The 25,774-nt window shown below is 45.1% G+C and overlaps 1 protein-coding gene across 2 annotated transcripts in view; it reads left to right on the top strand.

Moving 5' to 3' along the window:
- Positions 1-6,369: 6,369 nt before the first annotated feature.
- The window catches only part of MREG (melanoregulin), a 54,483-nt gene continuing 35,078 nt past the window's right edge, over positions 6,370-25,774 (top strand). The window contains exons 1-3 of one of the 2 annotated variants that reach the window (XM_032480183.1): positions 6,403-6,888; positions 23,055-23,259; positions 25,074-25,233. In XM_032480183.1, coding sequence (XP_032336074.1) covers positions 25,141-25,233 — 93 coding nt within the window. In that variant the 5' untranslated portion in view covers positions 6,403-6,888; positions 23,055-23,259; positions 25,074-25,140. Of the gene's footprint in view, positions 6,889-23,054; positions 23,260-25,073; positions 25,234-25,774 lie in introns of both variants that reach the window. The other variant, XM_032480184.1, reaches the window with a different exon arrangement.

Genomic DNA, 25,774 nt, shown 5'->3' with positions numbered 1-25,774 from the left:
GGAAACTCTCCCATTCTTAGTCCAACTGGCTTGCTTTTCCTATCTCCTTCACTTGAGCACTGCAGGGGTGCCCATGACACTCCATAGGTGTATTCCTCCCTCTGAAAGAGCAGCTGGTTCCATTTCAGGCCAATGAAAGTCGGGCCCAGGCCTGTTGATCAACTGGGAAGGAGCTGTTCTCTTTCTGTTCAGATTATCAGCAAGAAGAATGGTAAAATCCAGGGCGACTAGAGGCCGGAGAGTGTCACCAACTCAAAGCCCAGAGAGGAAGTAAGAGTGTCTTGTCTGTTCAGGCTACTGTAACAGAAATCCTATAGACTTGGTGGCTTATAAACAACAGAAATTATTTCTCACAGTTTTAGAGGTTGGGAAGTCCAGGATGAAGGCATTGGTAGATTCATTGTCTGTTGAGGGACCCGCTTCCTGGTTCATACACAGCTATCTTCTCACTGTGTCCCCACACGACTGGAGGGGTGAGGGAGCTCTCTGGAGTCTATTTTATAAGGGCACTAATCATATTCATGAAGGCTTCATCCTCATGACCTATCACCCCTCAAAGGCCTCACCTTCAGATTCCATCACATGGGGGATTAGGTTTAAACATATGAATCTGGGGGAGATGCAAACATTCCATCACTAGTAGAGATCAATGCTTATGTTATCTTTTGAGCACCTGGATCCAGTTATGTGTAAAGCTAGCATCACCTCTTGAATTTTCCAGGTACTTAAGCCAGTAGATTTCCTTTTATGCTTAAACTAGTCTGAGTGAAGTTTTGTCATTCACAGTTAGTTGCTGATTAATACCCAGAGGATAAAGGTCACAAAAATCTAGACAAAAAAGGTGTTATACAGGACTGACCCCCAGCAGGGTTGGATGCCTTCATGTTGGAATTATAAGAATCAAGTTTTCTTGAAGCACCTTTCCATATGCTTTATACATCTTCTAACTTACTTTATGTGTTTTTATTCTCTCCAAGGGTATCCCTTTAAAAGGTTAGACTTACTCCTAAGTAAGAAGTTATTTAGAAAGAACTCTTTGCTAACTCAAAGGGCATCCTTTTAAAAGGTTAGTTACTCCTAAGAAGTTCTTTAGAAAAGACTCTGCTAAATTTTGAGGACAGCCAAGATGGTTGTTCCTTGAAACTGAAGAAGGAACAAAGACTGATTATTAAGGTTGTCTCAGAGTATGCACTTGGGAGGAAGAAAGGAAGTGAAATTAACCAGTAAACTACACCAAATAAAAACAGTTTGAAAATTTAGAAAGTATTTTGCATTATGGGAAACCACAGAGTGATGTAACTGAAGGATTCTCAGATGGCAGATAATATCTATTTCTCTTCGGAGAGAAGCCAAGCAGAGAAATAGATAGATAAACAAACAAACAAACAAATAAATAAATAAATCTCACCTGACTCAAACTGGGCTGTTGTGCTTGGCTTGAAAGAGAACACTTCTCTCATAATTCTCTCTCTCCTGTCACAATTACCCTTTTCTTGCCTCTTCACATCCCACAGTAGGACTGTATGGATTTAGTTCTGAAAGGGATAGAATCTGACCTTTGTTAACTTAAGGGAAAAAAAAAGAAAAGAAAAAACTGTTTTAATCAACAAGTAATGGAGTAACCCACAGAATCACAGGAAAACCAGTACAACTACACTTTGGAAAATACAGGAACAGGAAAGCTCCAGGTATAAAAATGGCAAATGCTGTTGGACCTCGTCTTCCAGATGCTGTCCCCAAATTAATTCACGTCTCAACTCCAGCCATTGTCCATCTTTGGGTCCTTGCCCTTAAGATGCAAATTTCAGGAAGAGTGTCTATTTGGCCCATCTTGGTCACATGCCCATCCCTCGTTGGATGTCAGGGTTGAGGGATGGGGGAGTACCTTCACTGTTTGACTGTCTGCCCAACTCATGGAATTGGAGAGGGGTGTTCTTCAAAGGAAAATAAAGAGCTGTTACCAAAAGGAGGGATGAGGCATGCTGCACAGACAGAAACAAGAGATCCGACAGGAACCCTTGGTTGGCTTTTATCTTGGTGACACCCTGTCCACTCCCTAGTGGGACTTTTCTAGAGATAGGAGGCATGTGGGCAGTCCATCTTGGGATCCTTGGGAGAGTGATGATGCTGAACTTGGCTCAGGGTATTGGTTTGCTTTGTCTTTTTTGTCTGTAAGGAAGACAATGCGTTTTAACTCTCTACTGGACTTGGGAAAAAGTAATAGACTCTTCAGGAATTGGTATGAAGCAAACTCCATGTTCGTTGGCTCTTTTTATGTTTTCATACACATGTTTATTCAGCACTTTCATTAAGTGTCTATCACGTGGCTACGCTGTTCTGGAAGTTGTGATATAGCATATCTTTCATTTATTACATCCCTCTGATGAGTCTGTACTATTTCAGATGTTGGAATATTGCAAAGAAGTACACAGTGCCCATCTTCGCGAATGGAACCCACCTTCTAGTTCACCTACTGAATCTCACCTATGGTATCCTCAGCACCAGGCTCTATAAATATTTCTTGAATGAATAATTGACTGACACCAGCTTGTGCTATATTGCTGCAAGCATAGCATTTCTGTGGAGTGTACTAATGACATGGTGTTGGAACTTAAGTATTTTGATTTTCTCGTTTTTCCTGCCCTGCTAGCATGTGCCTTTTCCTCCAACTCTCCGAAGTCATCAGTAAATTCTTAAAGAAGAAGGACTTCCAGCTATACTGCTTGTTTTCAAAGCAAACTCTAGAGTTTTCCCTGCCATGGAGAAATATAGGCTGTCTTGTAAACAAGCAGCTGATGGGGCTGTGAGTCACCAGGTGCCCCAGGGGACTGCCCACTCCCCTGACATCTGGTGCCCAAGGGCTCTTGGTAAATGTCAGATGTTGCTGCCAGTGGTGGGCGGTGCTGGCATCAATGCAGGCAGTAGAAACAATCTAGCATCACTCTAAAAAAAAAAAAAAAAAAAGGAAGGCTTGCTGCTGTCCTGAGGATGAAATCTGAAACAGGAAATGGGGCTGCCAAAATGTCTCAGCTACCTTCAGGCTGAAGCTGGAGGGTTTGGTAGCATTGTCGTTTCTCAAGTTACCGAAAAACAGGAAAGTCATGAAGGTATTTAACTTCTGGGAAGGTGAATACTTTGAAAACACAGATATAATAATAATCCTTAGAAAACTAATCAATAGAATACTCACATCAGGTGAAAAAGAATGAGGTATAATCATGTGCACTAGTTAGGCTAGGTCTCCAAGACATATTATTACATGGAAAAAGCTTGCAGGTAGATGAATGCATACCTTTTATATTAAAACCAAACTCACTACCAAAAAATAACAACATATACAATGATGCCATATATACGTCACAGGGTACATACATGTATGTGTGTCCAGAAAATGTTGTAGCCTGCTGATCATAATAGCTACCCTGAGGATGCTAGAAAGGAGACAGGACTATGGATTGTGGTCCCTATTAGAGAGAACTTTAACTGTAATATTTCAACTTTTTAGAGGACTGTTTCATTTATAAGTTTTAACATGTAAAATTAATTTTAAAATATTCATAGTTGCTAGAGCAGGCAAACACCACATGTGATCCTTAGCAAGGCAGAGCATTAACCTCCTGATCAAGCTTGTTAAAGAGACATGGTTCTATGGCTTTCCAAACATATCCTGTCTGAAACCGACCACATAAAAGATGTCCACACATTGCGGAGGTTCACATGTGAGAAGAAAGACTGTCATATGCAAGCCAAGTAGTACCGGAACTGACATTGGCTCAACAGGCCTATTCTCTTTGGATTTAGTCAATTGTGTTGAATTCTGCTACTTCTGTAATCAAAACAATCTCATTTGAGTCTCACTACTGTGTCTAGTAGGTAGGGTGAGACTCATGATCTCCATTTCACAGATTAGAAAGTTGAGGTTTGGAAAAATTAAGTGACTTGTCTAAGATCAAGGTTAGTCAAGGGGCAGAGCCTACCTATATTTTCCAGGAGCTGAATACCTTCCCTGACTCCTCCATTTTCAACAATTACAGCTCCAATAGTTAAAAGTAGCTGTCAAATCCTAGATTTCTTCTAGCTGGCAGCCCCCTCTGCCCACTTCCTACTTGAACCTAGGTGAGTGGGTTCAAGTTCAAAAACCAATTTCAGGACACAGTGCATTCTACCAAGGGGATTGTCCAGCCAGCAGTGAGTTTGCCGTCAAGAACAACCCTCAGCCTCCATGCTGGCAGGGTTGTCAGTAACAAATGACATGGAGCTCAGCTTGACCCCATAGCCTTGTGCTGCCCGGTGAGAGCTGGCACCCTGTCTATCCTCTTAACTTTTCATGATGGGTCCAGATCCTGTCTCCCCAGCTAAGTCAGAGCCCTCAGGGAACTTCTCTCAACCTTCCTTAACCCTCAGTAGCCAGCCTTCCAATAAATATGCACTTGATAAGTTCCTTCGGCCTCATAATGTAGCCAGAAAAGGACACACTTACATGGAGTAACACACTTTTAAAATGAAAACACTGCCCATGAGAATTGACACTTCTGAAAATAAACTCTAGCTCTTCCTCCCCATGCCTCCAAACCCGCTCCTCCCATACCCTTTTTTAGCTCAATCAATGACACTTCGACTTTCAGAGCTTGGAAACCCCAAACTCAGACTCACTCTCTTCTTTCTTTTACACTTTACTTCCAATCTGATATCAGTCTTGTTGGCTCTGCCTTCAATTCCGTCTAGAGTCCAACCATTTCTTCCCACCCGTAACTGCTTCCTCCCTGGTCCAAATTATTGCCATCTGTCACCTGGATCATTAGAATGGCCTCCATTTGCCTCTCCCTAAAACAGCCTTCAGCACCCAGTTTCTTCTCAAGACAGCAGCTAAAGGGTCCTCTTACCATCCAGGTAGACCATATTACTCCCTCTACTCAAAACTCTCCAAAGCTTTGCTCAGCTCAAAGTGAACAAAATCTGGAGTCCTTGCTGAGTCCTACGAGGTCCCATATGCTATCACCTCGTATGACTCTTCCTTCCTCCTGGCCCACTCCTCCCCAGGCCCCCCCTGCTCTTTTCCAGGCACCCTATAGATTATATTCTCCCTCCTCTGGGGTTCTGCACACCGTCTGCACTCTCCCCTCAGTGCTCTTCCCCTTGATATCAGGGCCAGCTTGCTCAAGTCTTAGCTCAAATATCACCGTATCAGGAGGCTTTCCTTGACTGACCACCCCATTTGAAACTGCAGGCACCACCCCTCCCTCCAGGACACACACAAACACACACACACACACATTCAACCTCACACGTGCACACACTCATATGACTTCCTGGCAGTTCTAACCCCCCTCCCTGGTTTATTTTTCTCCATAGTCCAAATCAACTTCTAATACACTAAATAAATGTCTTGTTTCATTTGTCTAACTCCCCTATTAGAATGTTTGCTCCAAGAGAGTGGGAACTTTTGTTTCTTTCATTCACTGCTGTATCCTCAGAGCCTAGAATATGCCCAGCACCTAACAGATGTTCAATAAATATTTGTTGAGTAAATAAGATTGACAAAGATGAAAATCCATACTATTGGTGGGGGTCAAGGGAAGTAGATACTTTCACATGTTGCTGATCACAGTGTAAATCGGAATTATCTCTTTGGAGGGCAATTTGGCAAGATCCACCAAAATTTTAAAAAGCATTCACCCAGCAGTTCAACTGCCAGGCATTTACTCAGGAGATATACATGTCCAAACACATAGTTTAAAGATGTTCACTGCTGCATTATTTTAATAACAAAAGGCTAGAATGAATTTAAATGTCAACCCATACAGGGCCTGGTTAATTAACATATGGGCATCCGTATGACTGCATAATATGCAGCTTTTAAAACGACAGAGGGAGATACGCCTGTATTGATGTCGAACAGTCTCCATGGCAAACTGAGTGAAACAAGGCAGGGTCAGAATTGTGTGCAGTATGCCACTGTTAGGGTAAAAAGGGAGGAGGCTATGTGTGCCTATACTTACAAGTCTGTACAAGCATAAATAAACATATATGTAAATAGCTCTGGAAAATCGCAAGGAACTAGTGATAGAAATCTGCCTTTTTTTTTTTTTTTGAAGGAGTTATTCAAGGACTGGGAAGCTTGGAAACACTTTAAAAAAATTCACTGTGAATATAATACTTAAAAACCCCACTTTTGTAATGTGTCAATTCTTACTCTTTTGTTAACTTTTATTCTGTGTGGGGCTGATGTGTTAAAAATATGCCCTAACCTCTGCTTTGAAGCCAGCGGGTGGGGTGGGAAGGAGGACCTTTTATTTCCTCCGGGAGTGAAGCCAATAAAACGTATGAATAGATCCAGCTCGACCTCGTGCTCTGTGACTCGAGGGCTTCCCCCTCCTCCCCGCAGCCCATAGCCGGTCGGTGCCCTCGGATTTTGCCGTCAGGCAGCGGGAGTCCCTGCTTCCTCCTTAGAGGGCAGCAGCGGAGCGTCTCCGGGACGCATGCGCTCCGATTTGCGCCGGGGGAATTAAGAGAGAGGGGGAAAAAAAAAGCCCCAACAAAACACGCGCCCCAAACAAAACCGAAGTGCAGGAAAGCGCGCGGCCCTGCAGCCCCGGGGCCGTGGAGGCGCCTCCCGCCTCGCCCGCATTCCCGGCCGCGGCGTGATGCGCACGGACTGGCCCGCGACGCCCGGGCCGCCACTGTCCCCGCACCTAGACGCCGGCCCGGTGGCCGCGCCCCAGCCGCGCTCGCTCGCCGCTGCCGCGGCTTTCTCGGAGTCGCCCGGCGCCTGCGGGGCACCTCGCTCTCCATGGGGCTGCGGGACTGGCTGAGGATCGTGTGCTGCTACTGCTGCCCGTGCAAGTGCCTGGAGGAGCCCGCCGTGCCCGAGAAGGAGCCGCTGGTCAGGTGGGTGCGCGCCCCGGCCGCGATCTGGGGATCCCTGGGCGCTGCTGAGCGCTGCGGAGTCGGGGTACCCGTGTGCTCGTTCGAGCTGGGGAAGTGCGTTGGCTTTAAGGTCATGCTGAGGCACAGACTAAGCCCCTTGGTCCCTTACAGGAGGTCCTGCTCCTTGGGATAAAATTTTGCCCCAAAGCACAAATCCTCGGAGCCACCAGAGAACCAAGCAGATATCTGTGGAAAATGCCAAGAATTTGGGTGCAGTGCCCGGGCAGGGAAGTACGGAGCGAAGTTTGCATAGGAGTCCGATTAAATACAACTGTAACTGACTATTTCATAGGCATACTTTAGTGCAATAGGCAACTGAATTTCTGTTTCATTCAGAAAACTGTTGGATACGTTTGCATTTTATTACTGAAGGAGACAAATCTCAGTGACTGAGCACAAGAAAATACTTTTCACAGTGTAAAAAAACCCCGTATTTTTCTCAAGGAACAGCCTGTACACTGGGATGTTGATGCATTACAGATTAAGCTATGAAGTGTGAGGAAATGTAATGCATGTTAACAAGTGCTGAGTGGCTTTGTGAAGGCACCATACAACACAGTTTTATTCAGGGCTGTGTTTGTTGCAATTAGTTTATATCGGGACTCTGCTGAAATTAAGGTTACACTAGATTGTTCTTTGAGGGTAGATATGACAGAAGCGAAATATTTTAAATGAAATTAGGAAACAGTAGATGAGGCAGAGTTCCAGGGTTGGGTAACCAAACTTTGAAGCCAGCTTTTCTTATGAAGTATGCAACTAATATGATAAAGCTTTTACAACTTTTAAAAAGCATGATTTACCTTTCCTTTCTCTGTCAAGTTCAAACACTTCCCTTGACTTTTGAGATCTTACATAACCCCTTCCTGCCTGTCCCCTCTTATTATCTGGTACATTACACACTGCACACTCCTTGATCTAATCAGACAGGCATCCTTACTGCTCTAGGAACAATCCAACCTTCTTATTCCCTCTAAGCTTGTTTCAAGTAGTGACCTTTAACCTTCCTGCCCCTTCCTAAATGCTAGTTCTCAAGGTCCCCTCAAGCAGTCTTCTTTGACTTGCCCATATTCATCTCTCTCTCCTGTGACATAGGATTTTTAACTTGCCATCTGCCCCTCACTGTTTAGTGAGCACACATATATGTAAACATATATGTCCTGTTTGCTTTATGTGTATAAAGTCATACATAGAATATACCATGTTTTTGTGTGCTCTTGCTATGGTGTTCCCACTTAGATTATTAGATTGCTCTGGGCATGGAGAAACCCAGTAATCTACCCCTAGTCTTAAAAAGTAGTGGGCACCAATCGAATTTCATGCTTAGGTCGTACACTCAACTTGTCGGTAATTCATAGCCACATGAAATGCAGCCCTCAGTTTGATCTCATCCCCAGGGCCTTGGGTCTTTCCGGTTTTCTGTCTGGGATTACTATTTGAGGTAATAGTTTTGGTTGTTTTAAAATCTCCACCCTCTCCTGCCTTGTTTTACACTGTAAGTCAGTGAATTTTGCAAATGATTTTAAAAAGATAGAGTCAGTTGGGGCAGAATAGCATAGTGCTCATGAGTCAGATTGCCAGGGGTTAAATTCCAACTGGGTGACCTGGCACAGGTTAGGCAACTTTTTGTGTGCCTTAATTTCCTCATCTGTAAAATGGGGATGATAATAGTGCGTACCTTAGGGAGGCAGGGAGAAATGAAATGAGCTAAAGTGCTTGGTCGTGTCTGACACAGTAAACACTCTGTACATTTTAGTTACTATTGATTATCACTGTTATTCTTCTGAGCACGTGCATCTGAGTGAACTGGTCTTTTGTGGTTTAGTGTCATTCTGGCATCATTTCAGTATAATATTTGAGAAGATCAGCCTATGAATGGACGTGTCAGGTAGTGATATGTGTTGGGGGAGGGCACCTGTGTTCTTTCCTACCCAGGTCATCACAAGGTCTAGTTTGAAAGTTTTTTAAAGTGTGACCTTCAGTGGCTTTTAGTATATTCACAAAGTTGTGCAGTCATCACCAGTATCTAACTCACAATATTTTCATCATTCTGAAAAGAAGCACCATACTCATTAGCAGTTGCTTGCTGCCCTCCCCTCCCTGCCCACTCCCCCCCGAACCCCCAATCCCCGCAGTCAACCACTAATCTGTCTTTATAAATTTGCTTATTCTGGACATTTTGTGTAAATGGAATCATTCGATATGTGGCCTTTTGCATCTGAATTCTTTCATATGGCATAACATTTTCAAATTTCATCCCTGTTGTAGCATGTATTAGTCCTTCATTCCTCTTTGTAGTTGCATAATATTCCTTTGTATGGATATACTACATTTTATTTATCAATCAATGGACATTTGGGTGGTTTCCAAGTGTCTCTTAGAAATAATGCTGCTATGAACACTTGTGTACAAGTTTTTGTACAGACGTATGTTTTCAATTCTCTTAGGTAAATACCTAGAAGCGGCCTTGCTGGGTCATACAGTAAATTCTACATTTAACTTTTTGAGGAACTGCCAGGCTGTTTTCCATAGTGGCTGGTTTGAAATCTTAATGTGATGAAATCATACGGCCAGATGGTCTCAATTATTAATTTATTAAGAACTTCATTCTTCGTGTCATTTTTTTCATTAATAAAAAAAGTTTTGTACAGCCACCTCCTTCCCCTCAACTAAATCCTTTATTCTATCCTAAAACACTGGTTTTCAAGTTTTATTTCATACCCCGTGGCAATAGTGCCCGAAGGGGTGTGTGATCAGAGTGCGGGAAGACATCTGCATTTGTGTGCGTGGGCACCTGCAGTCCTTTTCCAAAATGCACCAGGGACACTCGTTAGTTCAGGAAAACCAATTTTTAATCTCAGCTCATTTGCCAATCTGACATTGCCACTAAGGTTTTTGACCTTGCAACTTTTGTTTTTTCTGGAACCTTGTACCTGAAGGGGAATGCTTGTCCCTTGCCTGGTTTGCATCTGTATTGTCTCTCTGTCCCACTAGCGCTTGGTTTGCCCTTTCTCTGGATATATGCTGACTAAAAATGCTCTCTGATAATTGCCATGTTCTTCAGCTGCCGGCCTTTGCTTTCCTTTGTTCAGGCACAAATGTCTTTTAAGAGTAGTCAGCTGTACCCCCACTCCTTCACCTCCCACTCACCATAAGATCTGGTTCCTTCCCCTTGTGTGATCACATGAAATTTGCTCTCTTGCAAGTTACAAGAGAAAGATCTGCAGTTCTTTTCCCAGCATACACAGGCTACCTCTGTGCTGACCATCCGTGCCTTATTTCCCATTTCCTCTTTCCCTGGCCTCTGATTCCACATTCTCTAGTCTCCATGCCCGTGATTAGTCTAATCATGCTGGTTTGCCTTCTGGTGCCTCTGTCAATCACGTAATTGTTAGCCAGACGTCTTTTGTTTTCTCTACTGCTGAAAATTCTGCTCAGTTTTTAAGGCCCATCTCAGTTGCCACCCAGATGATGAAGTCTTAGAAAGTCTCCCCAAGCAGTTACGGTGTCTCTTCTCTTTCTTTTTACCCCTCAAGTCACTTACTGCATTCTGCCTGGTGTTACTCATGTAAAGTGGGTGCTGCAACCCCTGCCAGAGTGGAGGCTCTAATCTAGATTGGAGGGGATTCATCTTACTCACTTAGCATGCCCTGTTGTGCCCAGCACGGTGCTCCACATGGAATAAGAACGGAATAAAGACTACTTTTTTAAAATGGAGGTACTAGGGATTGAACCCAGGACCTTGTGCATGCTAGGCACGCACTCCACTACTAAGCTAGGCTATACCCCACCCCCCAAGAATGGAATGCTTTTTGATTAATAAAAATTACAGTAATAGCTGTTCATTGATTAACTTCTCCCTATGTGTAAATTTTTAAAAAGTGTATTTGAAACAAAAATGGTATGAAAAGTAACAGAGCAAACACCCACATACCCAGCACCCACCTTAAGAAACTATTAACACTGGAGTTGAAGCCCCCACCATGTATCTGTGACCACATCCTTCTCCTCGTCCAAAGGTGACCTCTAAATTGGATCCATGTTTAGCATTCTTAACTTGATATGAATGGTGTGTGCTGCTTGTAGGCTCTTGCCTGAGACTTTTTTTACATACATTCTGTCAGTTTAATCATCACTATGTCCAAATGAGATAGGTGTTATGTATCCCCATTTTATAGATAAGGAACCCAGGGCTTAGAGTGTTTAAATAATAAATAAATAATAAAGTAATAATAAAATAAATCAGAGAGTCAGAATTTGAATCCATGTCTGTCTGAGTCCATGGCTTGAATTATGGAAAATTCAGAAAACTATCGAAGAGTTTTCAAAAACAACTTATAATATTTATACACTAAAAACGGAGAGACATCACTAGCCTTAGCGCCTGCCCACTGTGCCCCTTTCTCCTGCCCTTCCTCCGTGTCCTTCTTTAGTGAAATTCTTCTACCCGGATGTAGCAGCAGCTGGCCCAGTGAGCCAAGCCCAGGGGGAGTCAGGAGACCTGAGCCCTAGTCCCATCTATTAATTGGCTGTGGGATTTGGGGGAAGTCTCTGTACTTCCTTGAACGTTAGTTTTTTCTTCCGTACAATGGAGAGCTCCGACTTTGAGGCGCAGGCTTGAAGGGCTGTTCCAGGCTTGATGCAGACTGCCCTCTTTCTGTGGGCTTGTGTCAGCTGAAATTCTGTTTGACACACAGTACAGGGGCAGTGAGGCTGTCTGTAGTCCTGCGAAGGAGCCAGGACATGTGGATTGTGACCATTTGTCAAACTCTTTAGCTGTCCAGGCCTGCTTCACCAGCGTATAGGTGAGTAATCGTTTCTAATTCCAGGAAGCTTCAAACAAGTCTGGGCCTGGAGGAAGGACCTGTGGCCTGACTGAACACCAGCTTCAACCCCAAAGGAAGCCAAAGAACAATGTACATCTCACTGTTCTCGCACCTTCGCCCCAATCTTAGGACTGAGTCACATAACATTCATCTTGTCAGTCATCTATGTAAGGTCTGAGGTTCTGAACGCCATCCTTCCCCGCGCTGACTGTATTTCTAAAGTAGAGCAAATAGTCAGCCATGAAAGAAGAATAAAATAGTGCCATTTGCAGCAACACGGATGACCTGGAGATCATCATTCTAAGTGAAGTAAGCCAGAAAGTGAAAGAAAAATACAATATTATATCACTTATATGTGGAATCTGAAAAAAAAAAAAAAAAGACAAATGAAGCTATTTGCAAAACAGAAACAGACTCACAGACATAGGAAACAAACTTATGGTTACCAGGGGGTAGGGGTGAGGAGGGATAAATCAGGAGTTCGAGATTTGCCGATACTAATGACTATATGTAAAATAGATAAATAACAAGTTTCTACTGTGGAGCACGTGGAACTACATTCAATGTCTTGTAGTAACCTATAATGAAAAAGAATATGAAAACGAATATACGTATGTATATGTGTAACTGAAACATGATGCTGTACACCAGAAATTGATGCAATATTGTAAACTGACTATACTTCAACCAAAAAAGTTTTTTAAAAATAGAGTAAATAGTGATCACAACAACAACAAAATATCAATATGCACTGAGGACAGGATGATAATGTAAGTGGACTGTCTGGGAATGGCTAGATCATTGTTTATTTATCTGTAAATTAGTGAATGACTTTCTGGTTCAGGATTTCATGTTACTAATTAAAAGAAACATTGGAGGTATGTATCATTAATTTCTAGGGCTGTTACAACAAATTACGGCAAATTTGGTAGCTGAAAATGGCAGAAATGTGTACTTCCAGTTCTGCAAGCAAGAAATCTGAAGTCAAGAGATTGGCAGGTCCATCTCCCTCTGAAGACTCAGGGAATCCTTCCTTACTCGGTCCAGCACAGTTCCAGTCCTTGCCTCCGTCTTCTTCCATGTGTCTCTCCTTCTCCATGTCCCAAATCTCCTTTTCTTTTCTCTGATAAGGATACCAGCCATTGGATTTCGGGTCCACTCTAAACCCAGGATGATTTCATCTCAAGATCCTTAATTTAATTATGTGTAGAAAGCCCCTATTTCCAAATAAGGTCACCTTCACAGGATTTGGAGTTTAGGACTGAGAGATACCTTCCGAGGGGACACTATTCAACTGCTGCAGGGTGCTTTTGGAAAAATGTTTGAGCTTAAAGCATTGTTTTTCTTTTTATTATTGAAGTATATAGTCAGTTTACAATGTTGTGTTGATTTCAGGTGTACAGTGTAATAGTTCAGTCATACATTTTCATATTCTTTTTCATTATAGGTTATTAAAAGATATTGAATATAGTTCCCTGTGCTAGACAGTAGAAACTTGTTTATTTATTTTATATCTAGTAGTTAGTATCTGCAAATCTCAAACTCCCAATTTATCCCTTCCCATCTCTTTTCCCATCTGGTAACCATAAATTTGTTCTCTATGTCTATGAGTTTGTTTCTGTTTTGTAAATAAGTTCTTTTGTATACTTTTTTTTTTAGATTCCACATATAAGTGATATAATATTGTATTTTTCTTTCTCTTTCTGGCTTACTTCACTTAGAATGATGATCTCCAGTTCCATCCATATTGCTGCAAATGGCACTATTCTTATTGTTTTTCATGGCTGAGTAGTATTCCATTGTATGTGTATACACATACATACACAACTTCTTTATCCAGTCATCTGTTGATGGACATTTAGGTTGTTTCCATTTCTTGGCTATTGTAAATAGTGCTGCTATGAACACTGAGGTGCGTGTATCTTTTTGAGTTAGAGTTCCCTCCAGATATACAAAGCAGTTTTTTATTTCAGAGCTTTTATAGCAGAGCTTTCTTCCATCAGGGATAAAAGCATGCTCTTGCCATGTAAAAATCCACATCTGAGCCTGAGTTGTGGCCCTTGAAATTAGGTGATTCTGGAGGCACAATTGCAGTCACGTTTAAGCAGAGAGATGCCCACGTCCTCTGGCCCTCGACAGTCTCCCACCATATGCCATCCATTATGGACACCAGAGGCCTGGAGAAGGTTGTTTTATGTCTATAGAGGGGCTGTTCTGAGGAGGAATTGATCTGGGCCGGTGAGTGTGGGCAACAGAATTGAATTTCCCTGACAATAAAGAAATGGTTCGCTGTGAGTGGTACTACTCCAGCTTGCAGAAGAGGGCGAGGGATTGAAGTTGTGACATGTGCCTTCTCTGCCTAGCTCTGCTCATCCTTTGTAGGCTGTCTGTGGTGCTACCCTACACCATAGTACTGTCGTAAGTGCTGTATATCTATTAAATCCTCATCATCACTCGATGAGGTCCGGTCAGTTCTTGTTATTCACAGTAGTTACGTTCTACAGTCACCGCAAATGCTGGATTAAAGAACCGTTGCTCCAAGGGGGAAATCCAGGGTGATCCCTGAGAGCCGATTCATCAACTGATCAATACATAACCGTGTTTTATGTTCATTTCTGCCTGAAGACACCTTATTGAATGTATATCATTGATTCATTAACATTGAACTCACAGCCAAAAGCCCACAAACTCATGCCTGGATGAAGGGTCGCTAACACACTGTTTTAGCACTTCCGCTCTGTGCTCAGGGGCCATTCTAAATAGTGACATCACCAACGAAAAGCATAACCATGCAAAAAAAACATGGTGCTAAATAGTTACGAAGAGGAGACTTGTTTGCAGTAGGAGAGATGCAACAAGAAAGCAGGGCATGGTCCTGTAGGACCTCACCTGGGAACTCGAGCCTTGGATGTTGCAAAAGCCCCCAGGAGTATTGATTTGGGGCTCGCAGATGAATTTTAGCAAGTGAGCCAATTTGCAGGTACGGGATCCGGGAATGACGAGGCTGGACTGTGATCACATCTGTAATCCCCACTTGACGATTGAAGAAACCGAGGCCAAGAGCGTCCATAGCTTGCTCAGAGGTGCACGCGCGCGCAAACGAGTTCACATCCTACTCCATTTCAGTTCCCCAGAGCTATGTGCAGGGAGGTGTGTATCTAGCCGCTTATATGGTGTGTTCTAGAAATTGTGTTTGAAGTATGACACTTGCCCCGAATTGTCACAGCCTGGGGTCCAGAGGCACTGGTTCATCTTTCTGTGTTAAGGCTGTGGAGCCAGGTGCCAATAGGAAAGAAGGGTGGTGAGTTTAAGACATTTAAGAGGCAATCACCACCAACTCTAGAAGGACAAAAATCTTCCACCTGGGTACAGTTTTTCATTTCACCATTTGGACTCACATGACTTCCGAGCTGATCAGATTGCCTTCCACTCCTGGAAGGGCTTTGGAAAACGTTGGCTAATGTGCAAGTGTCAGGGCGATTGCTCAGACAGGGGCCCAGATGGCCTGACTCTTTTCCCATAATCTACTGCTGGGTTCCCCGAGCTGATGCAATGGACTCACCATGTCTTTCTGCACAACCTGCACTTACACAGCCTGTAACCCTGGGCCAGACAGTGATTCATAGGAAGTGACTGCAGAGGCACCAAGGATTCTGACTGCAGGAAGGTGCTCCTGGCTCCCAGAATCCATTCTCTGGGTTGTACTTTTGCCTACTTGAAAGACAGAGAAGAGAGGGGAGGCTCCTGCATACTGTTCCCAGAAACTGGGCCTTGGGACCTGTAAGTAGGAGGTAAAGACATTACCAAGAAGTCAGCCGCTCAGAATTCATCTTGGGATGACTTTTAAAGATTTGCTTCCCAGGCAGCCCACAGCATCCCTCTTCCCTCTTGGTGAGTTGCGTTAGTCAGTCTTGGTGGCACTGGAAGTTCCTGAGAACGAGAGGTTTCTTTCTTGCACATATCATGTGATCTCGGTTTCCTGGAACTGTGCTTTCTCTAGATATCTTGACATGATCTTACCACGGCACCTTTGTTTAAAAAGCAAATTCTGCTTACATGTTGGGTAACATAGCTTATTCTGTTAGCAGTGGAAGTCCTTTTCGGTCTGAGTTCATTCATCTTTGTTTTATGCTAGTGATCTACTGTGCACTCTATTCTTTGGTGCCTTTTTTGGGCAGTAATTTTGGTGAGAGAGTATGTGTCTGGGCTGCCTGGAAGGGGTTAAGAGTTTACTGAGTTGCCTGTCACTTATTTTTTTTCTTAACTTTTAAAAATTTGTATTTGGATGTATGATATCAGAGACTAAAAACATACAAAGCTATGTACAGTGTAAAGAACAGCCATACCGAACACCCCTTTAACCACCACCCAGGGCAGCAGACAGCTATCGGCAGCCCCAGGCTCCCCGCCCCGATGGTATCTAGACTTTTGTGACAGTCATTTCCTTGCTTTCCTTTATAGCTTCACCACCTATGTATGCACCTTAAAAATGTACTTTAATTTTGCCTGCTTTGAAACTTTACGTTCTTAGGATCAACCGGTGTGTTTTCGGCTTTGTGAGCGCCATCCAAGTTGGCGCAGGTCGGTGGTGGTTCTCACTTCTGTACAGCATATCCCCTTTGGTTCACCCGTTCCTCTGTTGGTGGACTTTTGGGTGGTTTCCAGTTTGAGGCTATTAGGCACGGTTTAGATAATAAAGTCAGCATATTAAGGTGAAATTGTTCATCCATCACCATGCTGGCCTCCTCCTGGGTCCTCAGATACACAGGCACATGCTGTCTCAGGGCCTTTGCACCAGCCTAGAATGTTCTTTCTCCACCTACCTGTCTGGGAGGCTCCCTCACTTTACTCCGATCTATGCTCAGAGTCATTGTATCAGGAAGTTCTTCCCTGACCACACTCTGTAAAACAGTCCTCTTCACCGTCTCTGTCTTTTATTCACCGTGTAGTCCTTCAGAGCCCTAATCACCAGCCGTCATAAATGTATGTGCTTATTATCATCTGCTTCCTCTGGAAGACCGTGAGCCCCACCATTATAAATTTCAACAGCTCAAAAATGTTAAGAGTTTGTCTTTGAGTCTGGAAAGTGGGATTCCAGCCTCATGTGTACCATTCAGAGCCCTGTGAAGTTAGGAAATTACCTTTCATTCACTCAGCAAATTGAGCACCTACTAAGTGCCAGGTCCTGTTCTAAACACTCCAGTTCATTACTGAGCAAAACAGCTACAGATCCTGACCTCGGGGGGCTCTTATTGTAGTGTGGGGGCACAATAACCGTAAACATAGTAAGTAAATTAGGAGATAAATACAGTCGTCCCTTGGTTATCTGCAGGGGATTGGTTCCAGAGCCCCACCCCCCACCTCCCCCAACCCTGGGATGCAGAACCCATGGATACGGAGGCAGAGCAGGGGCAGGGGGCATGCTTGCAATTTTAAATAGATTGCTCTGAAGAGGCCTCATGGAGGAGGGGATGTTTAAACAGAGCTTTGAAGGAGGGGATGGAGTGAGGCATGTGAGTATCGGGGGAAATACTACAGGGAAGAGAATGAGCCAGTGCAAGGGCAGTGTGACTGGTGGGCTGAGGGGACAACAAAGAGCCCAGAGTGGCTAGGGTGTCACGAGGGGCCTTATAGACCACCTGGCGACCTTGGCTTATATTCTAAGTCAAATGGGAGCCGCTGGAAGGTTTTGAGGGAAGGGTGACAAGATCTGATTTACATATTAAAAGAATCACTTCGGTTGTTGTGTTAAGAGAATTGATAGAGGCAATGGTAGAAAGAGGTAGATTATTGAAAAAAAAACCAATTGCAGGAATTCTTATGCAAGATGGAGGTGTCTGGGCTCTGGTGGCAGTGATGAAGGTGGGTATTTGTTTACTGTATTGTCAGTAGGATTTTCTGGTGGATTAGATGTTGGGTCAGGGGCTTGTGTTAAGGATGTGTCAAAGAACCAAGGATGACTTGAAGGGTTTTGGCCCGAGCAGTCGGAAGGATTGGATTTTCCATCATCTGGGTGGGGAGACTACTGGTGGGGCGGTTTGGAGGGAAGGCCAGGTGCTTGGTTTCTGCCAGGTTGAGCTTGAGCTGTCTGTTGGACATCCAGGTGGAGGCAGGAGGGAGGCAGGTAGAGGCAGGAGTCTGGGACTTGGAGGACAGGTCTGAGCTGGAGATACCTGGTCTGGGTTTAAGAATCTTCCTCAGGAAGATGACATTTAAAGCCACGAGACCGGATGAAGTGACCAGGAGCGAGTGGAAACAGGGAAGAGACCAAGGATTGTGTCTAATCTGCCTGAGCCCCAGCGTCTTCTCCACTGGGAGAAATAAAATTGTGCTGCCCCTGCTGATTGCACAGGGTTCTTGCCAGGACCATCTTCAAGCATTTAACGCACTTACAGCAGCAAATGAAGCATGATCACAGGGGGCTCTGTTTCAGCCCTGGGAAGGGAAGGCATGAAGGGTGGGAACAGATCAGGGAGCGGCACCCAAAAAAGGTCCCTGGCATTCTTCCTCTTGCACGTTGGGGAAGTGGAGGGGGGACCTCTGGTGTTGAGGGGACCTATGAGCCTAGGTGGTTAAACAATGAGAGGAGCTCCAGAATCTATGGAATGATGTTCAGAGTTGGGGTTATATGGTATGTAAACATTGGGTTAACCAGGTAAGAGAAAAGAGCCAGAGTATCTGTCTTGGGAGCAGTGAAGGAAGAAAGGAGGGAGGGAGGGAGTGGGGGAGAGAGACAGAATAGAGGAGGGAGGGAGGGAAAGAAGGAGATGGTAAGCATCTTAGGTTCTCCTGCTCCTCCACTGGGAAGTTGCCACAGGGAGAGGGAGGGGAAGGTCTGGAAGCCAGGGGCAAAGAGGCAGGCCAGTTCCTAGTGGGGAATCAGATAAGGAGGCCTTGAGTGGTCAAGGAGTGACTGTTTTTTAAGACCTCTGTTTGCCGTTTACTGGGGATTTGATCCTCCCTGCCTTCAGAGCTGCAGTCCTGGACCTGGAGGGCTGACGCACAGTCCTGTCTGTGGGGAGTGCAGCGGTGTCCCTGGGGCTGCTGGCTTCAGCAGCCGGCCTGTGTACGTGGGGTTCTGTGGGGCTTTCCAGAAGCTTTCACATGTGGTCCTTGCTGGTCGTGAGGACTCACGGGAAACCCTCGTGAGCAGCTTTAATGCTGAGTGGCACTTTGCCCGCTGTCCTCAGGCTCCGAGTCTGGTGTTTCTAAGCCTTGAGTCTCCTTTTAGCTCTAGATGGTGTGGAAGGAAGACTCTCAAGGGATCTGCTCTTGCACCCCAGGTGGGGCTCGGGGTGGAACCTGAGACTTGGCTCATTCTATCTTTTAGGAATAAAAACAGCCTCTGCTTCGCTTCATATGTAACTTCAGAGCCGCCTCTCAAATGCTTGGGGTTAATAAAATATTTATCATCAGCAGATGGTGGCCAGGGGCGAAACAGCCACTCTCACTTTCCTCAGACCCTTTCAGAGATCATTATATGGGGGAGGGGGAGAAAGTGAGGCTCCGATTCAGTGCCCCCTTCCCCCTGCCCTCTGTCCTCCCTGGGTTTCTTGGGCCCAGACCCCAGGCCCTTTGCACAGAGTTCTCTTTACACAGGCCCCGCAGTCCTTCACAGTCTCAGGCGCTCAGAGGTTCCCAAGCTGCTTCTTTAGTTGTTTACCTGAGGCTTTCTTTGTTTTGGTCTTTCCACCTTAATTGGATGGAAATTGGATGCTGCCTTGACTGGGAGGTGGAGCAGGACAAAAGGAAGGAATGGGGACCACATGACCGGAGCACAAAACCAGGGGCCCTGGGAGCCAGGCTGGTCTGACAGGCCCTTCCCAGTGAGCTCACGCCTTCATTCACTTTCATCTTGCCCAGTATTTTGGTGAAATTATTAAGTTAATGATTTATTTAACAATGACCCCCACCTTGTCTATGCCCCAAAGAAACCTGACTTGTAACTCTATTGGACAAGACAGTGGTGGGAGCGAGGTCCAGGTGAGGGAGGCAGCGGATCAGAGTGGAGGGGGCTGCACCACAGAGAAGCCCAAATCCCGAGCTTGGGAGCACGGCTGGAGCTCGCAAGCATCACCCTGGTGAGAGTCATCGCTCACCCAGGGGCAGAAGCCCTTGGTTCTCTTCCCTGTTTTATATCATCCCCCGGGCATCAGTGACTAGGCAGAGTTTGAGGCTCATGGGACGTCAGGGGAGCATTGCTTCTAATTAGGGCAGGGCTAGATGTTGGGGAAGCTGGGGAGGCACCACCTGTCTGGAGACGTGAGCACATCCAAGCAGGCTTGGTGTTGACCATCCTACAGAGCTGAATTCATGTTTGTAGATTAAGGATGAGTGGATACTGTTTGACGTTGGCTGGGGTCATGCTTCTGTATGTGTGTGTGTGAGAGAGAGAGAGTGTGTGTGGGGTGCGGTGGGAAGAAGAGTGAAAGAGAGAGATTGGTTGATTGGTTGAGTGTGAGACGGTGGGAGCAACTGGTCAGGGAGACAGCTGGCATAATCATCTCAAAACATGCAAAGAAACTGTGGGTTAGCAAGCAAAAAGTGGCTGGATTATTCATGGTCAAATGTTTGCCACTGATTATTCAGGTAGACTCTGACTAATTTTTAAACCTCCTGCTTTTAGGGAATTTTAATGAGTTACACATCTGGGATTTCTGTTAGCACATTGGGTCACAGCTCAGGTGCTCTGTTCAGGTACCTTTAAAGCAGCTACTCTGTGCCCGCCCCTGCCAGGTGATGTGCGATGTGTAAGAAATACTGGATACAAATCCCTTCCCTAGGGGAACACAGCAACTTGCTAAGGGTACAAGACTCACACAAATGAAACAAATCTGGGGGAAAGTAAAAGACCAGTTTCGGGAATGGACGTGGGTTTCAGGACCTGAGAGGGGCATGAGCTGCGGTCAGCAGCCGTGGCAGCAACTCAAGTGACAGCTCTGCCCTTGGGGCTGGCTGCCTTGAGAAGCCCCAGGGGAGTTTGCCAGATTGTATGGGGATCTTGTCATATGTGTAGTCGTTATCTGAGACGCTGCGTTTGAGGGTGCATCCCTGTCAGAGCATTTGGATGTCGTTTTCCAACTGTGGCTGCTTGTAGACGCCTCTTTGGGGACCTCAGGCTAGAGGGACCCTCAGCTGGCTGCCTGTCCTGGGAGAAGTCAAACAACTGCCTGCAAAGTGGGATAGCGTCACCCGCCCTCTGACCTCAGATAGGTGGACAGCAGGAGGGATGGAACGTGGAAGGCTTTGGGTCAAGCACCGTGTGGTTTATCACTGGCTACAGACTCTAGAGGCAAAAAGATTGGCGTTCCTACCATTCACGGGATGATTCTCTCCAGCGTTGTCTGCTCCTTGGAATTCTTCTCCGTCCCTGTGCTTGCTCTCCCTCAGCTCTCACTGCTCTCTCGGGTCTCCCGTCCACCCTGGCTCCTTAGGTCAGCCATTCCCTGTTTGTTCCCAGACCCATGCTCTCTCTGATCCAGTGGCTTCCGCACTGACGGAAAGCGTTTCTCCCAAGTCTCGCTCTCCCTCTCTGTCCTCGCTCTTAAGCTGGGATCCTGACCTCTCTCTGCACGTCCTGCAGGCTTACGGGTCAGCTGGGGCTTCCTCTGTGCTGTCTAGGGTAAAGGCATTGTGCTTGCATGGTCAGTACTGACCCCTCTCCTCGCACCTCTGTGCTGCCCATCACCAGTCACCCAGGCCTGCCCTGTCCCCTCTCAGGTGCTCCTGGAATCTGTCCTCTCATTGCTGTTCCCACCGCTCTTTCTCTAGCCCACATCCTCATTCACGCTCACCCCAGAGGGTATTTCACAATGCTTAGATCTAATTTAGCAACAGAACTCCACCTTTCCCAAGGCCCAAAGAAATCTTCCTTTAACTCTAGGAAATAAGATTTCAACAGAGCAGCTGTTCTGGTTATGGGCGGTTTGTGGGCTCCTTTCTCTCTCTGCCAGGGCAGCCCTGCCCACCTCCCGCCCCACTCCTCCCCCACAGTGGCCCCCAGGCCCCCTGACCCTAGGACCTCACAGAACATGGCGTGAAAACCACACCTACCGTCTTGTGACAGTTGATTGTGACAGCCTCCTGAGCCATCTCTCTGTTCCTTCTTCATCCACAGATGTTTCTGTAAAACCCAGACTGACCAGGCTCAAAATCCCCTTGATAACTTGTCACCGTTCCCAGAACAGAGCCTGAACTGCAGCGTGATCTTCAGTCTCTCCCCGAATCACCTTTCCTTCACCTTCCTCAGGGCAGGTGTGATTAGCCCGCAAGAGCACTTGGAATTCCCCAACCCTCAGGCACCTTTAGCCTCCCTCCGCTGCTGGTGCTGTTCCCTCTGCCAGGAACACCTTTCCCCGTTGCCTGTCTTCCTGGAGAAAGGACTGTCTGCTCCTCAGGTCGTGCTAGGTGTTGTTGCCTCCATGAAACCTTTCTTGGATGTCCTTCTCATCACCCACAATGTGTCACTCCTTCTCTGTTCCTACAATTGTTTACACTGAAAAAAAAAAAGGTTCACTTATCTCCTTGCATTACAGTCACACTAAGGGCAAGGACAGTGTCCTATTTACTTTTGGGTCCCCAAAGCATCTAGCCCAGCACCCAGTATACAGTTGTTGAATAAACAAACAACTTAATGAATGAGTGAGTGAATGAATGCATGAATAAGTTTGACATGCTCGTTAAAGCCTGTATGGGCACCAAGACATCATTTGCCCTCTCCTTTCTTTGGCTCATCATTCTTAAGAGGAGCCAGCGGTTGGTCTCTCTGTGCTTCGGCTTCTGCAGGGAAAACGAGGCGGTTCTGAAAACAGTGTGGCTGAGCTGTGTGTCTGCTTCCCTGTAAGTTGCTCCGTCGCCATAATTCTGATCACTCTGTCTGGTCCCACACCCCACACTTCTGAACTGCAACTAGTGGGATTTAAAGAGCATTCTTCAGCATCCGTTCAGGTAGCTGGCCTCCTGCTAGCTGGGGTTCCAAGATCCCACCACCTCTTTGCCCCAGTTCTCGCAAGTGGGCCCTGGCTGGCTCTCCCAAGCCTGACCGGCACCCCATCTCCATGCGCTGGAGCTGCTCCTTGCTAGGAGGGCTCCTGCTGCTGAACCCCAGTTTGGTGACCAACACTTTGCTTCTTGTTGCAAGATCTCCTTAGTGTCAACTTCTGAGTATTTCATGTTTGTTTAAATCTTAACATTTACCTGCAGCCCCGCTGTCAGTTACTCTCACCCCTCCTTCCCAGGTGCTGTCTGCTTATCTGGTGTCCACTGTCTGTCCTCATTCGCCAGTCCCTCATGTCACCCCTACAGGTGTGTTTGCCACCCCATGGCCATGGGGCATCCTCGCTCTGCCTCAAACAAGGGCCTGACTCACCATCCGAGAGGAAAGCCAGAGAACATCTCGCCTCTACCTGCTCCTGGACGGTGCACTTGTCTTCAGCTGCGCACCGTCATTCTAATCCTGATACCCATCCTGCTTCACCTGAGTTACCTCCATTGCATCTTTTTAAAAAATGTATTTAAACAATTTTTTATTGAAAGTATAGTTGATTTACAATGCTGTGTTAGTTTCTGGTGTAGCATAGTGATCCAGTTATTCATACATATATATCTCTGTGTGTGTGTATATACATATACACACATTTTTTTTCATTATAGTTTATTACAAGCCATTGAATATAGTTCCTTGTGCTATACAGTAGGTCTTTGTTTATCTATTCTGTACATAGTAGTTTGTATCTGCCAATCCCAAACTCCCAATTTATCCCTTCCCTCCTGCTTTCCCCCTTGGTAACCATAAGTTTATTTTCTATGTCTGTGAGTCTGTTCCTGTTTTGTAAATAAGTTTATTTGTGTCTTTTTTTTTAGTTTCCACATATTATTCCAATTATTCTTTCTCTTTCTGGCTTACTTCACTTAATATGACAATCTCCAGATCTATCCATGTTGCTGCAAATGGCATTATTTTATTCTTTTTTATGACTGAGTAGTATTGTGTGTGTGTGTGTGTGTGTGTGTGTGTGTACACACCACATCTTCTTTATCCAGTCATACCTCAGTTGCATCTTAATGGATCTTCCAAGTCCACTCTTCACCCCCTGTAGCATCTCCACACTTGCCAGAAAGACTTTTAAAGATGTAATACTATTCACACATCACAGTCCTGATGAAAACCCCTTCTACATCTTACCTTAGGAATGAAGACCACATTTCTAAAGAATGTTAGAAAACATGGTCTACAGAGCTGTTATCTGGCCCTAGCTGCCCCTTTAGCTTCTCCTTTACTCTCTAGCCAGTGTCCCCCTTCTCATGTATACATCCTGCCTCCTCCCACCTCAGGGCCTTTGAACATGCTGTTTCTGTTGTTTGGAACTCTGTTCTTGTCTTTCAGCTTAAAGCTCATGCACCCCTTTTTCACAATGCCTACCATATACCTACCCCCACTACTCTCCCTGAACTTCCCCTTTATAACACTTATTACAGTTTGAATTATATAGTCATGTGATCATTCATTAATGTGTTTCCCTCCCTAGACTGTAGTGAGGTCCAAAGACAGGGGCCATGTCTGTGTTGCTCACAATTCTATTGAGCCCTGTGGTTACCATTGGTGTCAGTGCTTCATACACATTATTGGATGAGGGGGACGGCCCCAGCAGGACCTGACCTGTGGGACCCTGGCCAGTCCCACAGATGTTAACTGGCTTGTGTACAGGCGTGTCCTCGGTACAGTGCTCTACCACTTAGCTCCATAAGCCCAGGCACCAGATACTGCCTCATAAAGGGTAAATCATGAGGTAGACGTACAGCGTGGGGCTCCTGAAATCCCTGCTCAACATCCACATTGTTTATTGAAAGTATTTGAATATGCATTGTTTGTTACTTAATTTTCTTGTTGTAAGGAGTTCATAGGTATTACATACCATCACACTTTAAATTTACTGTATTTCTTTGAATTAAGCGCCAGTAAAAAAGTTCATCTCTTCATGTTAATTGTTTTCTTCTTTTAAATGCATGAGCATTCTATTTGCCATTAGATTTCCTTTTTCCTTTTTTTCTTTTTGTCTTAGCTGCGGGGTTACTCAGTGCTAAATTTCATGTTTAACATAATAAAATTACTTCTGCCCAGGAGTCTGGTTGTATCTGTGTTGTTTTTAAAGTGATTTTTAAAAATTACTCTGTTGTGTTATGCTTAATTATTAAAGACAATTTAAATTGTATGGTTAGGAAGATACTTAAATACTACATCATGTGATGTTACATAGATGTGATGTATGTATTCTATGTAACCTACATGACAGAACCCTTATACCTCCTCTTTTTATACCGTAGTGACAACAACCCATATTCTTCGTTTGGAGCAACTCTGGCCAGGGATGACGAGAAGAACCTGTGGAGTATGCCTCACGATGTGTCCCACACAGAGGCCGACGACGACAGGATCCTGTACAATTTGATAGTCGTTCGGAATCAGCAGGCCAAAGATTCAGAGGTAAGCCCCCTTTGAGATCTTGCTGTGTACAGGTGAGCAGGTCCAGTGAAAAACAGCCATGACCGAGAAGCCAGCTTGGAGTAAAGGGAAGAGTGAAGGATGAGATGTTTGAGATGAAGGACAGGTATTGCAACCGGCAGCATCTAGCGGCTGATTATAGCTGGTCTTGCTGCACCTGCTTAAGAAACAGGTAAGACTGATTTCTGATTATTAACTTAATGACACAAATTACAGCAGGACGGAAACAGCAAGGCAGTGCTGTTAAGATCGTGAAGATACCTCGGCATCTCTAATCTTCCAGTTGTTTAGCAAGCCACCGTTAAAGATCCAGGTTGAGGGGGCTGCTTTGCATTACCACTAATTCTGAGTTAGAGGACTCTGAATTAGGTTTTTTTCTGTTTATATCTTCTTAATGCTTATTGATCAAACAACGTATCTGCTATATTTGAGGTGATTTTTGTGATAAGGCTTGAAATCACTCTTAATGGACTCTTTTTTTTTCAAATAGACTTAATTTTTTTAGAGCAGTTTCAGGCTCACA

Source organism: Camelus ferus, chromosome 5 (assembly GCF_009834535.1).
Source record: "Camelus ferus isolate YT-003-E chromosome 5, BCGSAC_Cfer_1.0, whole genome shotgun sequence".
Lineage (NCBI taxonomy): Eukaryota > Metazoa > Chordata > Mammalia > Artiodactyla > Camelidae > Camelus > Camelus ferus.
This window is presented reverse-complemented; position numbering and strand designations above follow the sequence as displayed.